The sequence below is a fragment of the Acanthochromis polyacanthus genome, chromosome 9, assembly GCF_021347895.1.
Source record: "Acanthochromis polyacanthus isolate Apoly-LR-REF ecotype Palm Island chromosome 9, KAUST_Apoly_ChrSc, whole genome shotgun sequence".
Taxonomy (NCBI): domain Eukaryota; kingdom Metazoa; phylum Chordata; class Actinopteri; family Pomacentridae; genus Acanthochromis; species Acanthochromis polyacanthus.
This window is the reverse complement of record NC_067121.1, coordinates 11,282,582-11,303,849: the sequence shown is the minus strand read 5'-3', so window position 1 is coordinate 11,303,849 and position 21,268 is coordinate 11,282,582. Positions and strand designations below refer to the sequence as shown.

Here is a 21,268-nt window from a genome sequence, read left to right as displayed (position 1 = left end):
TAACCATTACTCAGGTAATATGTGTAACTAACTTAAAGTTTCTCTGAAATTTGAGCATAAATCTCATGATCTTAACTCAGCATTTATCTGTATTCAGATCTCTTTGTTAATTTCAGTTCCAACATTCAGAATCACTGATTTAAGTAGTTTGCTCACTTCTTTTCTGAAGCTAAGTGATTGCATTCCCTGTTCAAAAGGACTTCAGCATATATATGCCAGTAAGTGATCATATCGCTGCTCAAAAGCCCTCTAGTAAACACAGCAACAGGTGAACGCATCATCGTCACCATTCAGCGCTGATTCACACCGTCTGCTGTTCAGTAGTAGAACATTCAGCCTGTCGCTGGTCCAAGCTGTCACATTCAGTTCAGCACAAAGCTAGCCAACATGAGCACTGTGCATGAGGTTAGCAGTTCAGCAGCCTGAAAGGAATTCTCAGACGGCGATTGGTCCTGCAGCTCTCACCGTCTTTTAATATGCTTTTACAGAGGATGTCACAGACTGTGAATCACTGCTGAGCTTACGAGGGTGCTGACAGTCACCAGTGAGAGGATCTCCAGTGCTAAAAGCTATCAGTCTGGTCAGCGACAACGGTGATTCACCGCAGCTCACTTTGAAGATTTGTCGTCATTCATTCATGCGCTGAACTCCTCTGATTGCTGCAGAGGAGGAAAAATTCAGTTCTGCTGCAAACGGTCTGAAAACGTTGGAACACGGCAAGGATATTTCATAATATTACTTATGTCTGAACACAATTATACCGTTAAAAAAAAGGGGGTCATTTTGAAGCTAAATCTTTACTAAATCACTTTTTTGGACATTGTTGTAGGGGTGCATGTTAAAGACAAGACAGGACAGGACAAGACTTTTTTAATCCTGAAGGAATTTCTTATGCCAGATATTGCTATAAAGTCAAAAAGCAAAAAGATATAAGTGCAACATATTACTGAAAGTAAAATCGAAAAATCTAAAGTACCGCTGGCAATTTTACTGGGAAACGGATAATTTATGAAGCACTATGTTTTCTTTAATGTACTGTTAAAGCAAACATAACACTTCTCTACACATCGTCTTTATGTGTGTAGAGGCATAAGATAAGATAAGATAAGATAAGATAAGATAAGATAAGATAAGACTATTCCTGAAGGAAACTCTTGTGTCTGATATTACTCAGAAAAACACAAAATTACATAACATAAAAAATGCAGCACTTAAATAGTCCAAAAGCAAAAAGATATTAATGTGATACATTACTGAACATAAAATAAATAAGCTAAAATTAGACTAAAATAGAAAAATCTAAAGTATTGCTGGCAATTATACTGGGAAAAGGGATAATTTATGAAGCAACATCTTTGCTTTTATGTACGGTTGTATTGTTCTACTGTGTTTATGCGTGTAGTGGTGCATGTGCATGTAAGATAAGATAAGAAAAGACAAGATAAGATCTAACTTCAGTAATCCTGAAGGAAATTCTTGTGCCAGATATCGCTTAGAAAAACACAAAATGACAGAGCATAAAAAATGCAGTGTCTAAAAAGTAGAAGGGCAGTAAGTATGATGCATTACTGAAAATGTAATAAGTAAGCTAAAATAAGACTAGAAGAGAAAAGTAAAAAGTAATGCTGGCAATTATACTGAGGTAATACAGAATGTCACACATGAAAATTGAATATTGCACCGGTAAAATGAAATATTGCACAATGTGCTGACTACGTAGTACATGTAATGTGCAATATTTCATTTTCCAGGTGCAATAGTTCAATTTCATTTGCAATATTTTCATTGAAAGCGTATATATGCATTTGGCGTCTTACTCGGGGTTGGCGTCGCCCAAACACCGAAGAGAAAACTTCTCCCCCTCTCTCGGCAAATCGCTCTCCGGCTGGATCTGCACTTTTGGGGAAACTGTAAGTAGAAGAGACGTAGAAATACACACAGACACAGAGTATAGTTACATAACACGAGCGTACAGACAGTCCCATTCATCCCCATCTCCATCTTACTCCCACCTGCATCCTGTAGGCGTCACCATCTCTCTGCCTCCCACAATGACATAACCCCCTTACACAACGGCGCCGCTCTCCCCCGGCGATGCAATGCTGATGCGATGCCCACAGGGTGGCAGCACTGGCACGTCCTCGGCGGCTTCCAATTATGGTTTCATTTTAGATGATAACCTGCTCTTTTTATCCACTGTGACTCAACTGTGGCTAAGTGCGCCGGCAGAGCAAGGTGAAATTCCTGTGCGGTCATTATTGCGGGGCTGCTAATGTGAAATTATTGGAGCAAAGATCAAACTGAAGAGGGGTAGAAAATGTGCTTATACGGCCCAATAAAAGAGAAGGTCAAGGCAGGAATAGAAAGAAAAAAAACAGAGCAGTTTGGAGGTTTTTGCTTGTCTGTCCTCTAGTCTCCCTCTCGTTTTGTCTCCCTCCCCCATCCCGCCCCACATTTCCCAGCTGACTCACACAGCACTCGCAGGGCCTGCTCGCTCCTCTTGTCCCCCGGGGCGAGCGAGGGGTGGTCGACGGCGCAGGTGATGAAGGCGTTGTCGTCGCTGCTGCTCACTGTCAGGGTGAGTTCGCTGCTCACGTTGTATGTGGGGCCATCCGTTACGGGCTCCACCACGTCCGGACGCCCTGAGGTGGAGAAGGGTGAGAGGGTGAGAGGAGCCAGTCAGGAAAAAGCGCATCTAAACCACTGTCTAGTGATGCAGAGACAGCAAATACAACAAAGAAAGCAAAAGGCGTGACACAGAAAAAGCCTCCACTCCATCGTGTATGTGGTGGTTTCATGCACAGGACTGCAATGACCCTCATTTGTTCCCATTAAATGTGCCCCATGCCTCCAGGTGTTTTTGCTCTGTGATCTATCATTACATGCCACATATACTGTCTAACAATGCATTTCCAATTATATTTAAAGCAGTATCAGAAAAAAAAATATAATTTTTTTTCTCTCTGTCTCTCTAAAAGGCTTTTCTGCTGACTCATTCACTGATGTATACACTGATCTCATCCAGTAAAACCTCAAATCTGCAGCTTTGCCTTTGTCTTCCTCCTCATCTCGCTTACCTTAGCTTAGCGTTGCCATATGTCAGGCAGAAGAGAATCATGCACCCACTTCTTGTTTTCATTTTTTTACTGATTGAAAATAATTCACTGAATGCATTCATTTCTATATGGAATATATGACAGCTGACAGAACAGTTTCTTCTGCTGCATCTTGCCTGAGAATCCTGATTCATTAGGAATTCTACCTCAACACTTACCAAACCTGCAAAAAAAGAGTCAACCTTCAGCACCCAGAGACCCTGTAATGTAACACCAGTAAACTGCACACAGCGCGCTCATGTTTACTAACCAGGCCAGGCTGTGATGTTTCATGCTGAAGGACACCAAAGGGACGAGAGAGAGGCTAAAGATCTAATGTTGCTAAGTCCAGCTTTTCTTTGGACTCCCCTGCTTCGCTGTTGCTTAGGAGACAGCTTGCATTTCACATGATTTGATCCGTCACTGTGGACAGAGAGGCAGCTCTGCTCAAGAACGATGAGGAAAATCTGCAGCATCTCCACCACAATCTGTTGCAGCCACATTTTCGTTGTAAAGAGTGTAAGTTTGAGGTCATTATGTGCCTATTTATTTACATATTCTCTCCATTCTTTCTGCATGGTAAGCTGTGCAGGAGACGGAGAAGCAGACAGGTGTAAGCGGGCCTATGCAGGAGCAACACAGTGAGGCATATGAAAGCATCAACGCGGCTGAGTCTGCCATCTGGAGATCGCTCTCTATTGTAAGAAGAAATATCAAACTGGGTGGTCAGACCGTGAAAGTGGTTGGTGAATCTTGGAAAGTGGACCAGAACCTTATCACTTACTCCTGCATGGTACTGACACACACACACACACACGCACACTCACACACAAGTATGAGCGCATGTAGGTCAGGCTCATGAATAACATATACACAGAGGAGACAGAGATAGTGGCAGAGAGGCAGGCTGTAAAAAAACACACATACACACACATCTTTTTCTTTTTCCATTATCTCACTCTTTCTCTCAAACACACTGATATTACAGATGCCTCTCCCTCCACCCCCTCCGAGAACTCTTCAAATACCACTGAATCTAATGACATCTCTCTTTTTATTACCATAACCAGTCCTCTGACCCACAGAGAAAATTAGTTTACTTTCCAGGTGCATTTCAATAATCTTACGCCACTCAGAGGAGTCTTTTCGTCACTGTCTGCCTCTCTCGCCGCCCTCTCTCTCTCTTTCTCTTTCTCTGCACACACAAATGCAGACAGTATATAGCCTGTATTAAAGACCACGGCTCTCTAAAAACCAGACTTGGGAATGAAGAAACCCTGTTTGTTTACCCGCAGACTCCTGTGTACAGTATTTCTGAGATCATACAATGGAGTTTTAATAAGTTTTTCAGGCCCAAGGGGTCATGGAACTGACTCAACACATTCATTAAGGGAGGAAAAATAAGATGCAGTCAGTGTAAGAGGTTTTTTCCCAAGACAGCAGTGATGCACATTTGCTCATAATTCACATTTCCTCAGTTCATTATTAGATAATCAGGGCAGATTTGCATGTCAGCTGGTGCAAGCAGAGCAACAAGCAAATCAGACCGGAAAGCGGTAACAGGTTGTGTTACATTGGATTACATGCCAATGGATTCTGTCACTTTAAGGGTCCCAAATTACCAAAAATATACCGTATATAAATAAGTATTTAAGCCGTGCGGGTCAGTTTTGTTTTGTGACCTGGTTCATCTGTGAGATTTCTCTCTCCACGCCTAGAAAGTGGAGTTGAAAATAAAACTGAGCTGTGGTGCTGACAGCATTAAATAAAGTGGATTTAAAGAGTTTCTCCTCAGAAACAAGGTCCTTGTTACTGTTTCTCCAATTAAAATGGTTCCCAGTTACTTTTGTTTTTCTAGAAATATAATGCAGCTTTCAGTTGAATTGTTCTTAAATTGTTATTTCTGATTGCTGTGAGCAACAAAAACCTAATTTTATTCCCCACAGTTTTATTGAGGAAGAGGCGGAAATCTTGGAGACAGAACCAAAACCAATAAAACTAATGGTAAGTGTACTGAAAACAGCTACAATTCGTTATACTAACAATGGTTTTCCTGACTCTTTGAATGGGCTCAGTTGTAGTGGTGAACCGAGTGAGAATTCTTAACTGACTTTCTATAATTTCACCTCAGTGTTTTGGTTTTCCTGCCTGCAACATCACCGTTCTGGTTCACTGTTTAAATTCTCATAGCGTTATTTCCAATTGAAGTGGGCAGCTGTTTTCAGCTCCAAACCTATCAAACAGCATCTAACCACTATCCAACAACAAACCGCAAAGTTAGCAGCTAGCAGGTGAACACAGCCGAGCATTTAGCAGCTAAAGAGCCGGGTATTTCCCTCAGGAGTCGGCCGTGACCGAAAAAATAAAAGGAGAGCGACTATTGGATTTGCATTCATCAGGACACAAACCCAACTGCAAATAAATGCAAATGCAGCTCAGTAAGTGCTAGATGTGTAAACAGGCAAATGTTTTCAACTGTAATTCCTTCCACACATCATCTTTATAAGGTGATAATATGTCAGGCGATGGGTCTTTACATATATCTAATAAACAGATTGTAGAACAGATCATGTTACGAGGAATGCAATGCGAAGCTGATGGTGTATGGGTAAAAATAAAGGTGCAAAACTGATGCACTGCAGTGTTGAGCATAAAGGAAATGCAGCACACATCCATCAGGGTTCATTAAATTCCCACCATATTTACAGATTGTATGCTGTCCTCTTTGAGACAGCTTGAATTCTGTAAAAAATTTTAATTTACTTCTTTATTTGGTAGGGACAGTGCACATTAATGAACGCCCATTTGTTCAGAAATGGGCGTAAATATGCCGGATTATAGCACAATGCTAATTTACATCTGCAGTCCCAAATTAGTCCCAATTTAGTTTTCTTAAGTTAGTTCAATGTACATTAACGTAAAAACTTCAGTATAAAACCAAAAAAGTCAAACATTTGTTGATCTAAGTACAAGTTTCGCTCTATAGCTTTACATGTGAGGTCAATGTATAGCATAAATGTATGTTATCACTGACTCATTACGTGATTCAATATTATTAAAAGTGGTGAAAGTTCAGAAAAATACCAAGTAACTGCAGAAACATCGTGCCATCAAAGAGCTGTTACAAAATCGGAAAAATTTCAAATAAATATTAATATTCAATTACATTTTTCCAGCATTAGTGAAAGCACATGCAGCATTGTCCCTCTTTAACATTTAAACTCGATTATACTCCAGCACCTGCTAAAAATTTCATGGGATACCGGCACTTTTCTATAAAACTCCTATTCCTCGAATAAAAAGGTGGGCAATCGGCACATCCTTGAGACTAACTTCCCCCAAGGTGGTGATGCCATGCAGATGAGGTACCGGAGCTGCTGATGCATCAACCCTCAAGCGTACAATCCACCATAAAATAATCATATTAAGGGAATCAAACAACTGCATGCAGCAATTACTGCGTCCGGCGTGTTTGGGACTTCACGGCTAGAGATGTGTGCTTGTGACCAGAAGGTTTGGATTAGTGCTGAAGCAATTAGTCAATGAATCCATTAGATGACGGAACAAATGGGTCATGAACATTGCTTTTGTAATCAAAGAAATTAATCTGCCAGTGAGATTAAATTGTTTTGTTTGTGGTAAATGCACACTCAATTGTGTGGCAATTTTTCATTACTGCACTGAGAGTGACATTATCTCACCGAACTGTTATTTAACTTCAAAAACAGTAAGTAAATAACACTAAAACATATATTAAAAATGGTGTTTTTACAGTCTTAGAAATGCATCAGAACTTTTGTCTCAAAAATAATAATGTATTTATCATTTAGAAATAATTATCTAGTGAAAATGCCCCTCATTAGAAGACTCTCTCTGCATCTGTGATTGATAGCATAAAGCAAAAAAGTTGAACAAGGTTCTCTAACTTTGTCTCTGACTGATCATTTTCTATGTAAATATTGCCAAATTCACAACACAGCACTGTTTCTAACTCATGTTTGGTGAGTTTGTCAGAGATTGTACAAAACAGCAGCTTGGAAATGGCTCTGAAGTGACTGCAGAGTGACATATCTTCTTAATGGGCTGCGTTTGGGTCATTATTTCATACCTGCTTCATTGTTTGACAACAAAAACAAAATAATATGAAGATGAAAACAGCTTTACTGGGAATTCAGCTGTATGAAAATGCAGTTTATTTGAGCACAGGGGGAAGGAGAGAAGCTAACAGATTTAAACACGACCAGAGTTTAGGTTGTACTAAAGGGAGTTTTTCCTTTCCACTGTTGCATTGGATTAGGTGGGTTTTCATGCAAAATTTTGTAACTTCAACTTTTTAATTAGTGGGGTAAACTTCCATAATTAATAATATTGTACTATCTTAACCTTAAGATATAATTTAGTCAGGTACATTTCTGCTTTACATAATTTTGTAGGGTTTTTAGGGTAAATTTATAACAAAAATCTTGTTTCTCTATTGGGAAGCACTTTGGTTTAATGGCTTAATGGCCGTGGTGTGTGCTTTAATGGTGATTTCACTTGACTAAAGCACAACAGGCAACATGAAAATAAAGTAATGCTCCCAGTCTTTGTTTATTGGCTTCAAATTGGTTTTAAATTGACCACCATCTCTGAATGTCCATCAGCTTTACAGTTTCCACAGAACCCTGAACCACTGGCATAAGATCAAAGCTAATGGTAGCATTAGCCACATTAGCACTCTATCATTAACACTAATAACTTTTTAATTGCTGCGGTGACATTGCTATCAATAACAATATATTATCCACTGGGTCTTCAGTTCCTCAGATTCTAGGAGTGCATGAAGACTCGTGTGTTCACTCTTGCAGCAGAAACATTTAGGCCCCTATTAAGCTTTGCTTGTTGCTGTGAGATTTTAGAGTTAGCAGAAGCAACTCCAGAAAGTAAGTGGGTAGCTGCTCTTTCTGAATGCTTCACCCAGAGGCAGTGGGGTCAGGAATATACAGAGTTTGAACTGGATGAATATTGGTGCTTCAGTTTCCACCTACCAACTCAACAAAATTCTCACTGGCTTGTAAAGAAGAGAGGCCGTATAGGTCATGAGGAGCCAGAGGAAAAGCAGTAGTAAACTTCTTCCTCTTCTCACAGCTTTTATTTTACACCTTCAAGTTTTTAAGACATAGCATAAAAATGGATTTTCACCATATGGGACCTTTAAAGTCGACACTTTTTTTCATTCTGTGTTTACATTTTGTAGATAAAACTCTGACCACAAAGCAATCAGATCAATAAAGCATGAGAACAATCATCAGTTGCAGCCCTTTTCCGGAATAAGAATCAGCATAAAAAAGACCAGTTATACTACTGTGAAGAAGCAAAGTGAGTAAAACTCCTCCTTAATATTCAGCAACTACGGCAAGTAAAAGCGGTGATTAACCTCCAGATACTCCGGTGGAGCTGCTCTGTCGCCAAAAGCAGAAAACTCTGGTTCCACTTGGCATCTCAAAGGTGTGAAAGTGTGAATGGGAAGAAACACATGCTCAGCAAAAGTTTCCATCCCAGGAAAAGCGAAGGGTTTCAAAGTAATCGAAACAGTCATCACTTTTTAACTTTTGCCGGGATTACGACCAGTGAAGGCACTCAAGTCTGATTCGAGTGTTCGTATGAGGTCATCTAATTTGGAAGGAAAGTTAATTAATCCTGTTACTGGATTACTGAGTGAACGGAGCTGCTGGGGTGTATTTCAGTTCTGTCTTGCTTTGTCTGTCTCTACTGTAACAATTTTAAGATACTGTATTTCCTTTTTTTTTTTTGCTGCTTTCTACTTTAACTTCACTACACTTACACTACTGTTCAAAAGCTTGGGGTCACTTAGAAATGTCCTTATTTTTGAAAGAAAAGCATTGTTTAAATGAAGATAACATTAAATTAATCAGAAACAGAGTCTACACATTTCTAAAATGGTAAATGACTATTCTAGCTGGAAACACAGAGAATAAATGATTATTCAGTTTCATCGATAGTGAAAATTATCATTACTTGCAGCAATGTTTTGTTCCACTTGCCAAAGTGCTGTGACTGTGGTTGAATTGACTTGATTTCCTTTGTTTCTGGAAGGATGCAAATGTCAAATGCAGACTGTGTGAAAATGGTTTCTCCGGTTACTAATTTTCAAATCCTCTTAATCTCAACATCTTGCCTCGGCATCGTTTACATCTAAAAGCTATTTCATGGCAAAGCTCAACAGCAGGTGTTATATAATGCATACGATAATGAAGCAGTCTCATAGGAGCCATAGGTCAAAATGAATACCTTTACTTTTTATCCTTCAAGCTAAAATTGCAGATTCTGTGCTCTTTCTTAACCATCTGGATCTCTACAGCCACTATCAGGTTTTATAGACACGTTGCTGTTTTTTCTTTTTTTTAAATCACTAAAATGACACCAATAATCAGAGTTGGAAACCATAAAAACAGAAAGAATCAACATATTATCAACTAATGATGTGTGACAAGAAGTTTTGTCTGGAAAAATTGTTAAATCCAAGCTTAGAATTGGAATATTTCAGCAAAATCACTTTATTCCACGCCGCTCATTTTAAAATTTGCCTTCATACTAATCAGACTTTGTAAAAAAAAAAAGTTAAGAATTTTGCACTTTTCACTGCAACTGAAAAGCTATAACTGACTCATAAATGAAGAAAATTCAGGGACTATTCAGAGCACATAGGAGGCAAGTATAGAGACAAAAAAACTGTATGCAGTAAAATAACTATAATTGCAGCTACAAAATACTTTTTTCCCTTCAGATGAGTAAATTAAACTTAATTCTAAGCTGCAGGAGGCAGAAATCTACTCTTTGAACTGACCTCTTCCACCAGGATGGGCATATTGTTTTTACACGCTTCAAACACGCTTCAACCACTGTTGCATATTTAATAGCATGGGTGGTGAAATTTTGAAAACATGATCGTGTATATGCAAATGTGCGACTGGCTTTCAAGGATGTTTATGGTTATGTGCCCTCACCTCTCAGGCTTTTTATTCATTGCCCTTCTGGAAACACTACCAGGCCAACAAGGGCTTCTTCTTGCAGGCAATGTCGCATCCCTTTATGTAAAACTGCCTTAGGACAATCAGCTTTTTCTAACCCTAGACCGACAGAGCAAAAACGGACTGGAACAAGATCCCTTTTTATTTGAACTACAACAAATTTTAATGACTTTTCGATAGAAACTACAAAAAATGAATGCAGACAAAACCAAGCATGTCAGCACTGAGTCCTTGTCAGCACTGAGTCCTTGCAATGACTCTTTAATCATGTGAATGTGTTATCTTTTTAAATGTGATGTACTGCTTTTCTGCTTTTTCATCCCTTTTCTGGTTTCTTTCTTGCCTGCTCCACGGACGGCAGATGGAAACTAGCGAGTATGCTATAATCTGAGTCATAGTCCCTGTCAAATAAACTAATTAAATTGAATAAATAAAATGCACAAAAGCTAAAAGTCAGCATTTACAAGATTCGAACATAAGAGTTGGGTAGTGTCTACAGATACGGACCCGTACCTGTAGCCTGTGGCCTACGGATACGGCACTTTCCATTTGCCAGACAGATACGGACCCGTACGCGAGTCTCGTGAGTCAAGAAGCTGCTAACCACTGCAAACTGTTGAAAGGTAAGCAAAGGTTAGGGTTAGGGTTAGTGTTAGGGTCAGATTTAGGGTCCGTACCTGTAGTACCGATGCTATGAGTCCGTACCGCTAGCGTCTACCGGGAGTCACGTGACCAGATCTCGCGTATCAGATTGGCAAATGGAAAGTGCCGTATCCGTAGGCCACAGGCTACGGATACGGGTCCATACCCCTAGCAACAACCTAAGAGTTGAGCCCTACACTCCTGAGTGGCTGCCAATTGGTTTAAAAGATGTATTATCTTTTAAAAAAAAAGCAAAACATGTGTATGTATATATATATATATATATATATATATATATATATATATGTACATTATAACACATCATCAGCAAGAAAACCATCAGATTTTCTCCTTTTCAGTGGACCTTGAACTACTTACTTATCTGTGACTTGCTCTCCCATTAGAAAACTTAATCCAAGTTCAAAATCACTTTAAAATTCCCTTAAAATTGACCTTTTGCTCTGAACAAATTCTGTAAAAATCATAAAATTCTGCCCACTTTGGCACAACCATCAAATTATGACCTGTGACCAACAGTCAGGTAACAAAAATTCATGTAGTATTTGGTTACACTGGGTTGAACTGCAGACTTTGTTCACACAAAATCAACAGGAGACGAGCGTGGGAACAAAATCAAAATGTACACTACTGTTCAAAAGTTTGGGGTCACCCAGAAAATGTCATGTTTTCCATGAAAACTCACACTTTTATTCATGTGCTGACATAATTGCACATGGGATTTCTAATCATCAATGAGCCTTTCAACACCTCTAGCTAACACAATGTAGCATTAAAACACATGAATGATGGTGTCTGGTAATGTTCCTCTGTACCCCTATGGAGATATTCCATTAAAAAATCAGCCATTTCCAGCTAGAATAGTCATTTACCACATTAACAATATCTTCACTGTATTTCTGATTCATTTAATGTTATCTTCATTAAAAAAGATGCTTTTCTTCTAAAAAAAAAAAAGGACATTTATAAGTGACCCCAAACTTCTGAATGGTAGTACACGTGTTTAAATATCTATACTATGCAGAGCCACCTTCTTTTCCCAGTGCTTGTGCATGTTGATTTCATTTTTTTTTAGCTGATTTCATGCTGATTTTGGAGTTATTTCTACCTCTAGCGGTGGCTGTGCTGTTTCCATAAAGGTGCAGGCGATGAAAATGAGCCGACATTGATTAAAAAATGCGGCAGAAGCAAAAAACGCTCATAAACTGAACAGAGTTTGGAGGATTAAGTTGATATTTCAATGCAGAATTTCTACATTTTAAGGATCTGTGTGCTTCTTCCACCACCGTCTCTTCCGCTTTCATTACGTTGCTGCGTGCAGACACACGCCCATGTACCATTCGCCATCCGCCCCACGTTTATGCATTATGACAATTTGGGCCAGAATTCAACCGGTATGGCCTTAAGTGCCACCATAAATCCCCATTATCCCCAATCCAATACATCGATGTCACTAAGTGATCCATAGCCCTTTCACACAGTACAACTAATACAGTCTTCAAAGCTCTTAGCCTTTCATTCTTCTCAATTACCACTCCCTTTCCTGCACTCTCGCTTCCTCTCCCGTCTCCTCTCTCCACTCTCTCTATCTAAATCCTCTTTCCAGATTTCTCTCTTCGTTTCGTCAGCCTTCCCCTTCTTTTTCCCCCTCTCCCCTCTCTCCTGTTGCGCTCCCCATTCAGTCCCCTTTTCTTTAAAAACTGGTCCCTCTTCGCCTCATCCTCCTTCACTCCATCCTCTCCTACCCCCCAGTCACAAAGCTGCCTTGCTTCTTCTCCTTCTTCTTAGTGGTTTTCTTAATTCCCCTCTCTGCTTTCTCCTTTTCCTTCTCTCTCTCTCTCCACATCCTTTTTTTTTGCAGCTTCTACCACTCTCTTCCCTGCAGTCGCTTTGTCTATTTTTATGCACACACACACACACACACACACACACACACACACACACACACACACACACACACACACACACACACACACACACGTTCATTCACTCTCTGTTCTCTGTTTTCTCGGCAGCCCTTCACTGTCACTTTTCTTGATACAAGGCGTCTTTCTCCCTCTCCCTCTCCCTCTCTCTCTGCATCTGTGTCGCCCTCCTTCCCTTCCCTCTTTCCTTTTACTGTCAGTGAAGCTGTCAGCGAGCAGCCGTCTACGGGTTCGTCTTTCCAGCATCCACACACACGCACGGAGCTGCAACCGCGTGAATGAGAAGCTGTAATAATAATAACACACTGACCTGCGGTGCTCTTCCGCAATCTAGCAGGAGATGAGCGCTGTGTACGTGCATGATTATCATCTGCCTATTGCCAGCGTGTACGTGTGTGTGAGTGTGTGTGTGTGTGTGTGTGTGTGTGTCACTGCAGAAATGACGGATTGTTGTGGTGCAATGTCAGGACGGCCGGGCGAGGCCCCAAACACGCCATCATTCACGTCGAGTTGATCTCCTTCAAATCTCCCTCCGTCCATCTCCATTTCTCTCCGTTTCTCCCTCCCGATTATGATCTATTAGCTATGGACGACTCTGCTAATTTTATATGTGAAGTTTAATTTACCAGTCACGACCCTGATGATGTCCTCAGGAGGAAGAAAATAAGCTGAATGATGCCATCAGAGTTACGTCGATGGGGGATAAGAAGACGGACATGTGACCCTGAAGTTCCAGAGGTATGAAAAAAAAAAGCTGTAATGAGAAACACTGTCCAGTTCTATTGTAGGAGGAGAAGGATGTTAGAAATTAACCAACACCAGGGACTAAATTGAAGCTGCTTTTCAATTTACAGCTTCCAATTTGGCAATTAAGGGAAATTCAAGGGAAACTGAGCAGTCGAATCGCTGTTTTTTCCATTTTTTGATGAAGTGTTGGACATTTTAGGTACAGCCTAAATGCTGTCTGAAACCCACTTTCAATTTTCATTATATTGGTGAAAATGCAAGATTTTATTTTATTTTTTGCATGTAGACCACATTAGACAATGGTTAGATAAAAAAACGCGACACATTCACCGGTCAGAGCCGAACTGGAATGTCTGAGAAAGGCTAAGGAGTCTTTCAAACACGGTCTTTTGTGAAACTTTCATTTTATTTATGAAATCAAGAAACGGGGAGTTTTCACTCCTTTTTGGCATCTGGATCACATTAAACCAGGTCCAGATCAAAAACCCGTCTATAGAATCTGGACTAGACTACACCAGAGAGGCTTCTTTAAACATAGCTATTGATTTGTGAAACCTTAATTCCATTAGTGCAAATGCAAAAAAGGAAGATTATACATAGTTATTCTGGGTGAAACTGGACAACTGATTCTCAGTTTTTCATATTGTAATTATGTAAAACCTGTTAGATATTTTAAGTGAAGCACTAATGCTGTCTGAAACCCACTTTGGGATTGAAATTCCTTTATTCTATTTGTGTAAATGCAAGAAAAGGAGATTTCACACCTTTTTTGTATGTAGACCATATTAGACCAGGCCTTAAACAAAAACCACTGCATATAGACTGGTATAAGCTGGACTGGATTCAGCTAGAAAGGCTAAATGGTCCTTATTAAAAAACAGTATCTGACTCGTGAAACCTTTCTTTTATTAGTGAAAAGTAATAAAGTGGGGGAGATTTAACAGGTTTTTTTTTTGCATATAGACCACATTAGACCAGGTCTAGATCTAAAACAACAATATATAAATAGCTTAAATTTGGACTACGTTACACAAGAGAAGTTAAAAAGTAACAAAGACATATTCTATGATTTGTGAAACCTTTATTTTTTTGTGAAATTGAAGAGTAGGGGAAGATTTAACTGCTTTTTGCAGGTATGTTAGACCAAGTCCAGATCAAAAACCACTATATATAGACTGGTATGGTTTGTGAAACCTTCATTTTATCAGTGAAAATGCAAAAAAAAAAAAAGAAAAAAAAAGAGAGTAAGATTATATAGAGCGGTTTTGATCTGGACCTGATCTACTATGGTCTATGTACAAAAAAAGCAGTGAAATCTGCCTCTTTTTTTTTTGTTGCGTTTTTACAAATTACAGTAGATGACAGCATTAGGAGATTACTCAAATTTGCCTCACAGTTTTACATCATTAAAATGTGAAAAAAAAATTTCCCCTCACTGCCAAATCACAAGCTGTGAATCTAAACATCAGGGCCTTTGATGCTTCAGTTTTTTACTTTATTAAATCTGTCTCATAACTTAATGGATTTGCAGCACTAATTTGCTGGAATAGCCCTTTAAAACATGGTTAACCACAGTTTAGGTCAGAGAAAGATTGTGAACGGCGAGGGAAAAAAGCAGCCGCTAATTGGAGGTCTGTGACAAACTGTGCTCAAACCTGTCTCCTGAAATTTACAGTCCTGTACAACAGTCTAATTTACATTTTTTAGGAAATGTAATTTGGTTTTGAAAGCAACGGATTTTCTCACCAGAAGCTGACTGTTATAGGAAATAGCCACAAAGTCAGTAAAAGAAGGTATGCTGGAGGCATAAATCTGTTTTATCCATGAGAATGTAGTTCCTGTCCTATCTTCGGCCATTATTTTTAGAATGAAGCTTTGCTTTCTGTCAGTTTTCACTGGTTCGGTTTATGCACTGAAACTACATTGTTAAGTTTAGACAAATGTCATGCTTTCATTTTTACAACAATAACTGTACATGTTAGAAGCTTGCTTAAGTTTATGCACCACAACTACATGGTTAAGCTTAGGGAGATATCATATTCTAGGCTATAATACAAGCCCCCTCCATCATATTTGAAGCTTTTCGTCCATTTTCTGGGTTACCAAGGTGACAAGTCCCACCCCATCTAATGTGTGATTGGTTGGCTGAGAATGAGCAACAGTGAAGCAGTGAAATAAATGGAAAAGATGTGGTGATTTGAAACATATTTATGATAAAGAAATGCAATTTGGTAGAAAATCTGTTTCTCTCAACTCATAATTGAGAATGCGGTTCACTTGTAGCCTATAGGAAGTTTTGGGAGACAGAGCTGACGTGCTGCACATCCATCAAACTCTCCAGCCTCCACAGTTTTACTCTCCACCTCGCCACGTAAGGGGCACGCTGCTCTCTGCAATGGCATTAAATGTGCTGTGGATGTAAATCATGCAGCATGGATATGTCCAATAGAAATATAATGCCTTGGGATACGACTATTTCTTCAGATGAGGTAGCTCAGACGAAAACTCCGCAGCGGGGTCGACGGCCTGCAGAGAAACCCAAACATAGTTTCTGGAGAGACGTGTTGCTGTTGAATTTTTAATAAAAAAAACTTTTGAATGCTGTGAGCACTGCAAACAAAATTACATTCACCTCCGTTGTATTCAAGCGCAGATACCTGGATGAATAATGGCAAAAACCATCAGCATGGCTGGATGCAATAACATATCTTTTTGTGTTTCGGGTGAAGTGACCCTTTAAACAGAAATCCAGTGGCTCTAAAAGGCAACAATCTCCTCTCCTTTCTCTCAGTCTCCTGTTTTTAGTTCAGCTGTAACAAAAGGACCAGATAATCTGTCCTCCAGTGGGCAGCTCTCCCATTCCTCCTTCTCTTTGTAGCTGGAGTCCATTCTTTTGATTCCTTTCAATCCATAATTATAGCAAACACTAACGCTGCCAAGGCATCAGGACAGAAGACGGGCGTTTTTTTGCATTTCAAAGCCGGAGTGTAGCATTTTTAAACATCGATAAATCTTTATCTAATTATGTCATCATATTATATTAGTGTAATTACTGCAGAAAAGCCAGCTGTAAAGAAGATTCGAAACGCTGCAGTTTATGTAAAGCGGGAGCTGGTGGGACGTCTGCCGGGAAGCCGACAGACAGAGGGCGCTGTTCTGTCAGCAGCACCAGGGCTCAAAGCTCACAGGGCAGATGGTGAAGGGAGCAAAAGGGCGACAGGAACAACACCTTCAACATGTTTGTCCTGCTTGGTCGAGCAAAACAGAAAAAACCTCTGACTAAAGCGGGGGAGGTTTGCAGGACAAATGGTTGTAACTTGGAGAAACGCCACCACTGCCAATACCACTGGTTCCGAGTCAGACGCTGCCAATCGCCTCCTTGATTTTTCTGTTTATCTCTGAGAAGAAAGCCAGTTAATTTGTCTTCTCATGACATCCTCTCTGTGTTCTCTGCTGCCTTCTCCCTTTCTCTTCCCTTCCGCTCGTTTTCTCCCGTTTATCTGCAACAAAAAGCCCGGCGAGCCTGACCTCATGCAAAGCTCTCCATATCTCTGCTTCTCTGTTCAACCTCATCCCTTCATCCTCTCCTCCGCCCTGCCTTTTATTGCTGGATTCTGTCGTTATCCCCGGCTAGATCCGACCCACGCTATCTCTCGCTCTGTGTTGTGTCACTCCGCGGGTTTGCAGATACGTTGCGGCTCAACAGACACCAAAGGAAACTTGCACAAATAAACTCCACACAAACACACAAATAATAAAAGCAAACACAGTTTTCTAGATACATGCACAGTGCAGCATACATTTTACAGGAATAGAGGACGTGAAGGAATGAGGGGAGAAAAGGGTACAAACACACTCGCAGCAGGTTTCTGCACTCGCACACACACGAGCAGCATGTTGTCGCACTTGCACACACATATATTGAGACACGGGTTCAGGACTCAGAGAGACAGCAGGCGAAGTGGCAAGGACGCACACAGCATGATGAGGAACACACAAAAGCTCATTTATGAGGCATATGTGCAACAATATTGAATATGCACATACACAGTTGCATCCCACCTCCATGTGGGCATTCCTACACAACGTCCTTCCAGTTGCTTACATACACACCTACACATGACCACACCCTCCCTTAACAAGACATGAAGCTAACACGCAATTTTCTGACATCACAATACACATTTAGATCCACACGAACACAAAAAGCGCCCACACACACACACACTCACGCACTCTCACCTTCCAGTTCCTCGTCTCCTCTGTACCAGCGCAGCCTGGCGGGGGGTTTGCTGCCGGTGCTGGTGCAGGTCAGGGTGACTTTGTCCCCCTCTGGCACTGGTTTCTCAAAGCCCGAGATCTGAGGTTTACCGGGCACACCTAGAGAAAGCCGGAGAGACACAGCCAGTTAGAGAGTTTGCCGAGATGCCGAGAGAGAAAAAACTTTTATGCTGCAGGGCTCACCTTGTAGCCAGAAAAAGGATAAAAAATGAAGGCCAATGGCTGAGCTTCTAACAAGTGCTGCATATGTTTGCTAAAGTTATGCTGATTTGAAGGGGGGGGGGGTTAGGGATCAACAGTGGAATGTGATCCAGCACCTCGGTATCAAAGAGTAGCTGAGATTTATTTGGTCAGCTCTGCATGGAAACCAGCTGGGAGGGAAAATAATGATGTAGGCTTGAAATGATTTGCACCCAAAATGGTTCATAGACGCTGCAGAGCAACTCAAACGACCTTCCAGCAGAAGCATCAAAACTGCTGTCTGTGTTCTGAGTGCTTGTCGTGGCTGCAGCGCTGGAATATTTCTCTGTTTTGCTGACAAGCGACCAATTAAGGCCGTGCAGATAATGACTGTTTCAGTCTCAGAAGGAAAGGCGGATGTAACTTAATGTTGTTACAGCGCAGTTAAACCTCTTAGCGAGGAGGCTGGCTTGGATGACCGGGCATCTGCATTTAACACTGGAGCACTGTTTACACCCTGTTCACAGCCTCCTTTTACCCAAAAAATGCCCAACATTCTCAGCTTTCAGCTCCTCAGTGAGAGGATTTATTCTTTTTTTTATCATATGTGATGGTGAGCTAATATCTCTGGGTTTTGAACAGAGAAAGAAATCTAAAGTGGCTAATAATCAAGTCTTCTCTATTCAACTACTGGAAATCATTCTTTTGCAAGGTAGCCTGGCGCCATAACTCAACTCAATCAGCTGCCTGCTGTGGCTAAATGAATGTAAGTGATAGCAGAAACGCTGAATTTTAAAACAGCATTTAGAATGAAACTGCTCTCTATAGATCTGGCACTGGACCCAATCCATCAGCATGAAGCCCTATCCATCCTTGCATGGAGTCGAATGGATATACATACTAATGTCTTTGTGCTGTCGAACAAGAACTCTGCTTGTTTCGAGTACGTTTATTAGCGCTGTTTAATTATTGGGTTTCAGAAATTAGCGCCAAACGTCTCGAGTGGCTGCAAAATAGCACGATAACATACAGTAGAATTCTTACTGTCTGTGTTTTTCTTTGCATTGCAGAAAGGTCAGACTCTGCAGTGCAATTCAGCCTCGTGACAAATGTGAAATGCTGCCACGAGACTTGAAAACGCGACTGAAGTTCACAGAGGCTGCATATTGAGACAAAAACATTCCCTAAAGAAAATGATGAAATCCTTCATTAACTTAACATTCCAACAACACTCGTGGCACACATATTAAGCATTCCAGCGTTCGCAGTGAAGCCCCAAATGGCTCAGTGGCTGTCTACTGAGATGATTGTGGAAATGCAATTAATGCAGTGATAATAATCATAGTAATAACGCGTTATAGGTCTAAAACCAGCAGCATGGGTTCTGCATTACTTCTGACAGTCTTGGCATTTCTACAATTCACATCAGTCTGCTGAACAGTATTGTTGGACTTTCCATTCTCTGTACTGCAGGTCAGTTCAAAATGTCAAGTAAATTATATTTTGCAGAAATTATTAAGTAGGACTCCCAGAATTCATTATGTCAAAGCCGAGAATGGCGAGGTGAGGCTGATTGGTTTTAGAGGAGGGGAAATATGGTAACAGTTTAGAGAAACGACTGACAAACAGAAGGACGACACGAGCCAAAGGTCAGGTTCAAAAAAACCTCAAGCCAAAGTTAAAAGTCCAATCTGCCAAACCAAAATTTCATCTTTCCTCTCCCAGAGGTGTTCTTCCAGATTCCGGCAGCTTAAAATAACACACTTTTTTTCCCCCAGCTTAATTACTATTCTAACTTGAAGCAAAAACAACACACGCAGGAAAAGGAATCTACTACATCCTCCCTGCCAAATATTTCAGCATTTCACTTTGTCCTCACCAGGCAAGAAGCGGGGGAAACATTTTCTAAACTTGCCATACTCCATCTGGAGCCGTTGTGGGCGACATTTTTCCTTCCCAAGTGTTGGCGGAGTTTACTGTCATTCTGAGTTTGAAAATAATGAACATTCGCTTTGCCATCTACCGCAAAACTGCCGTCTCCTGCATTAAGGCAGGAAAGAGAAAGTGATGGAGAAAGTGATGGAGAAAGAGGAGAAGCAGGGAGGTTTAGACAAGAAGTTAAAGGTGGATGGATAAGAAACCCAAGCATGAAGGGAAATCATTTATACCTAAACTGACAAGAGGTCAAAAATAAAGATACAGGCAGGTTTTCATGGTTCTAATGCTGTCTATATTAAAAGATGTTCCTGTTATGTAGTCGATATCATTGCAGATGGACAAATGCAAGCACCAATAAAAAGTGCTGTGAACCAACCAAGGTATACATCAAAAAAAGAAAAAAAGAAAGAAGAAAAACGTGGTCAATTTTTAATGTAGCACTATTTGATGTAGTGCGCCGTGTGCGGAAGCTCTCTGGCAGCAAAGTAGCATTGAATATTAATGAGGGAATAATACTGCACATATAGAATTGGCGGGAGAAGCCCTGTCGAGACCCTTTTCTCTACAAGAAGAATAAAGGAGAATGAAGCCATTATAAATTATTCTCTGCTTAGCTCAGGACACAGCCGAGGTGCGTGCACGCCACACGTTTCACTCTCAGCCGTTTAAAAAAACTGACCACACTCAGCAGTTATCCGATCGTGTGTTTGGCTGTCAAAACTTGCACATGTCAAAACAGGCGTAAAACACACACACACACATACATAAACACTGCCAAAACTCGATATCTTTGCCAGATTTCCCCATAGGAGTCAGTGCGTTTTAGACATTTTACCATACATTTTTAATGCGCTGGCTCCCTCTCAGGGGTCATGAAATATTTATCGAACGCAGAATACAGTGTCACAGCCGTCAATTACAGCGCATAAAAAATGCTTGAATCACAATTACTGCAAAATTGGAAGAAATATCCAGGAGTGACGCTCACACTGGTGTAAATTCATGGAGCTGACGTAGCCCTGCTTTCACCTTTGTCTGACATGCAGCATTTTAACATTTACTGCTCCTCCTGTTGTCCACAACATTTCATTCTTCTCAATGTGTTTTCCAGCGCCGCTCAAAAATATCGGACAAAACATCAACAAACTGATGCTGCTTATTGAATAATCCCAAATTCTGGGAGCAATCCTTTTGGCCTTTCGGCTCCAGAACAGCCGCATAAACATAAGCCGCATTGCCCCACCCTAAATATCTCAACTTTAGCATCTCCGCTTCCCACTAAATGCATTTTCCAAGACAATTAGGCAGAAACCCTCTGCAGCTTGAGTTTCCATCCAAGAATTTGTTGGCAAATTATGATGTATTGAATTAGAAGAAGCTCGGGGACGAAATGGCAAATGCTGTTAAAACC

General features: G+C 40.6%; 1 protein-coding gene across 2 annotated transcripts in view; it reads right to left on the bottom strand.

Annotated features, from left to right (window-relative positions):
- The window catches only part of cadm3 (cell adhesion molecule 3), a 113,931-nt gene that overhangs the window by 20,868 nt on the left and 71,795 nt on the right, over positions 1-21,268 (bottom strand). For both annotated transcript variants that reach the window (XM_022208669.2, XM_051953305.1), the window contains exons 5-7: positions 17,701-17,838; positions 2,472-2,642; positions 1,818-1,908 (exon numbers count right to left, since the gene is read on the bottom strand). In XM_022208669.2, the coding sequence (XP_022064361.1) occupies positions 1,818-1,908; positions 2,472-2,642; positions 17,701-17,838 (400 nt within the window). The remainder of the gene's footprint in view (positions 1-1,817; positions 1,909-2,471; positions 2,643-17,700; positions 17,839-21,268) is intronic.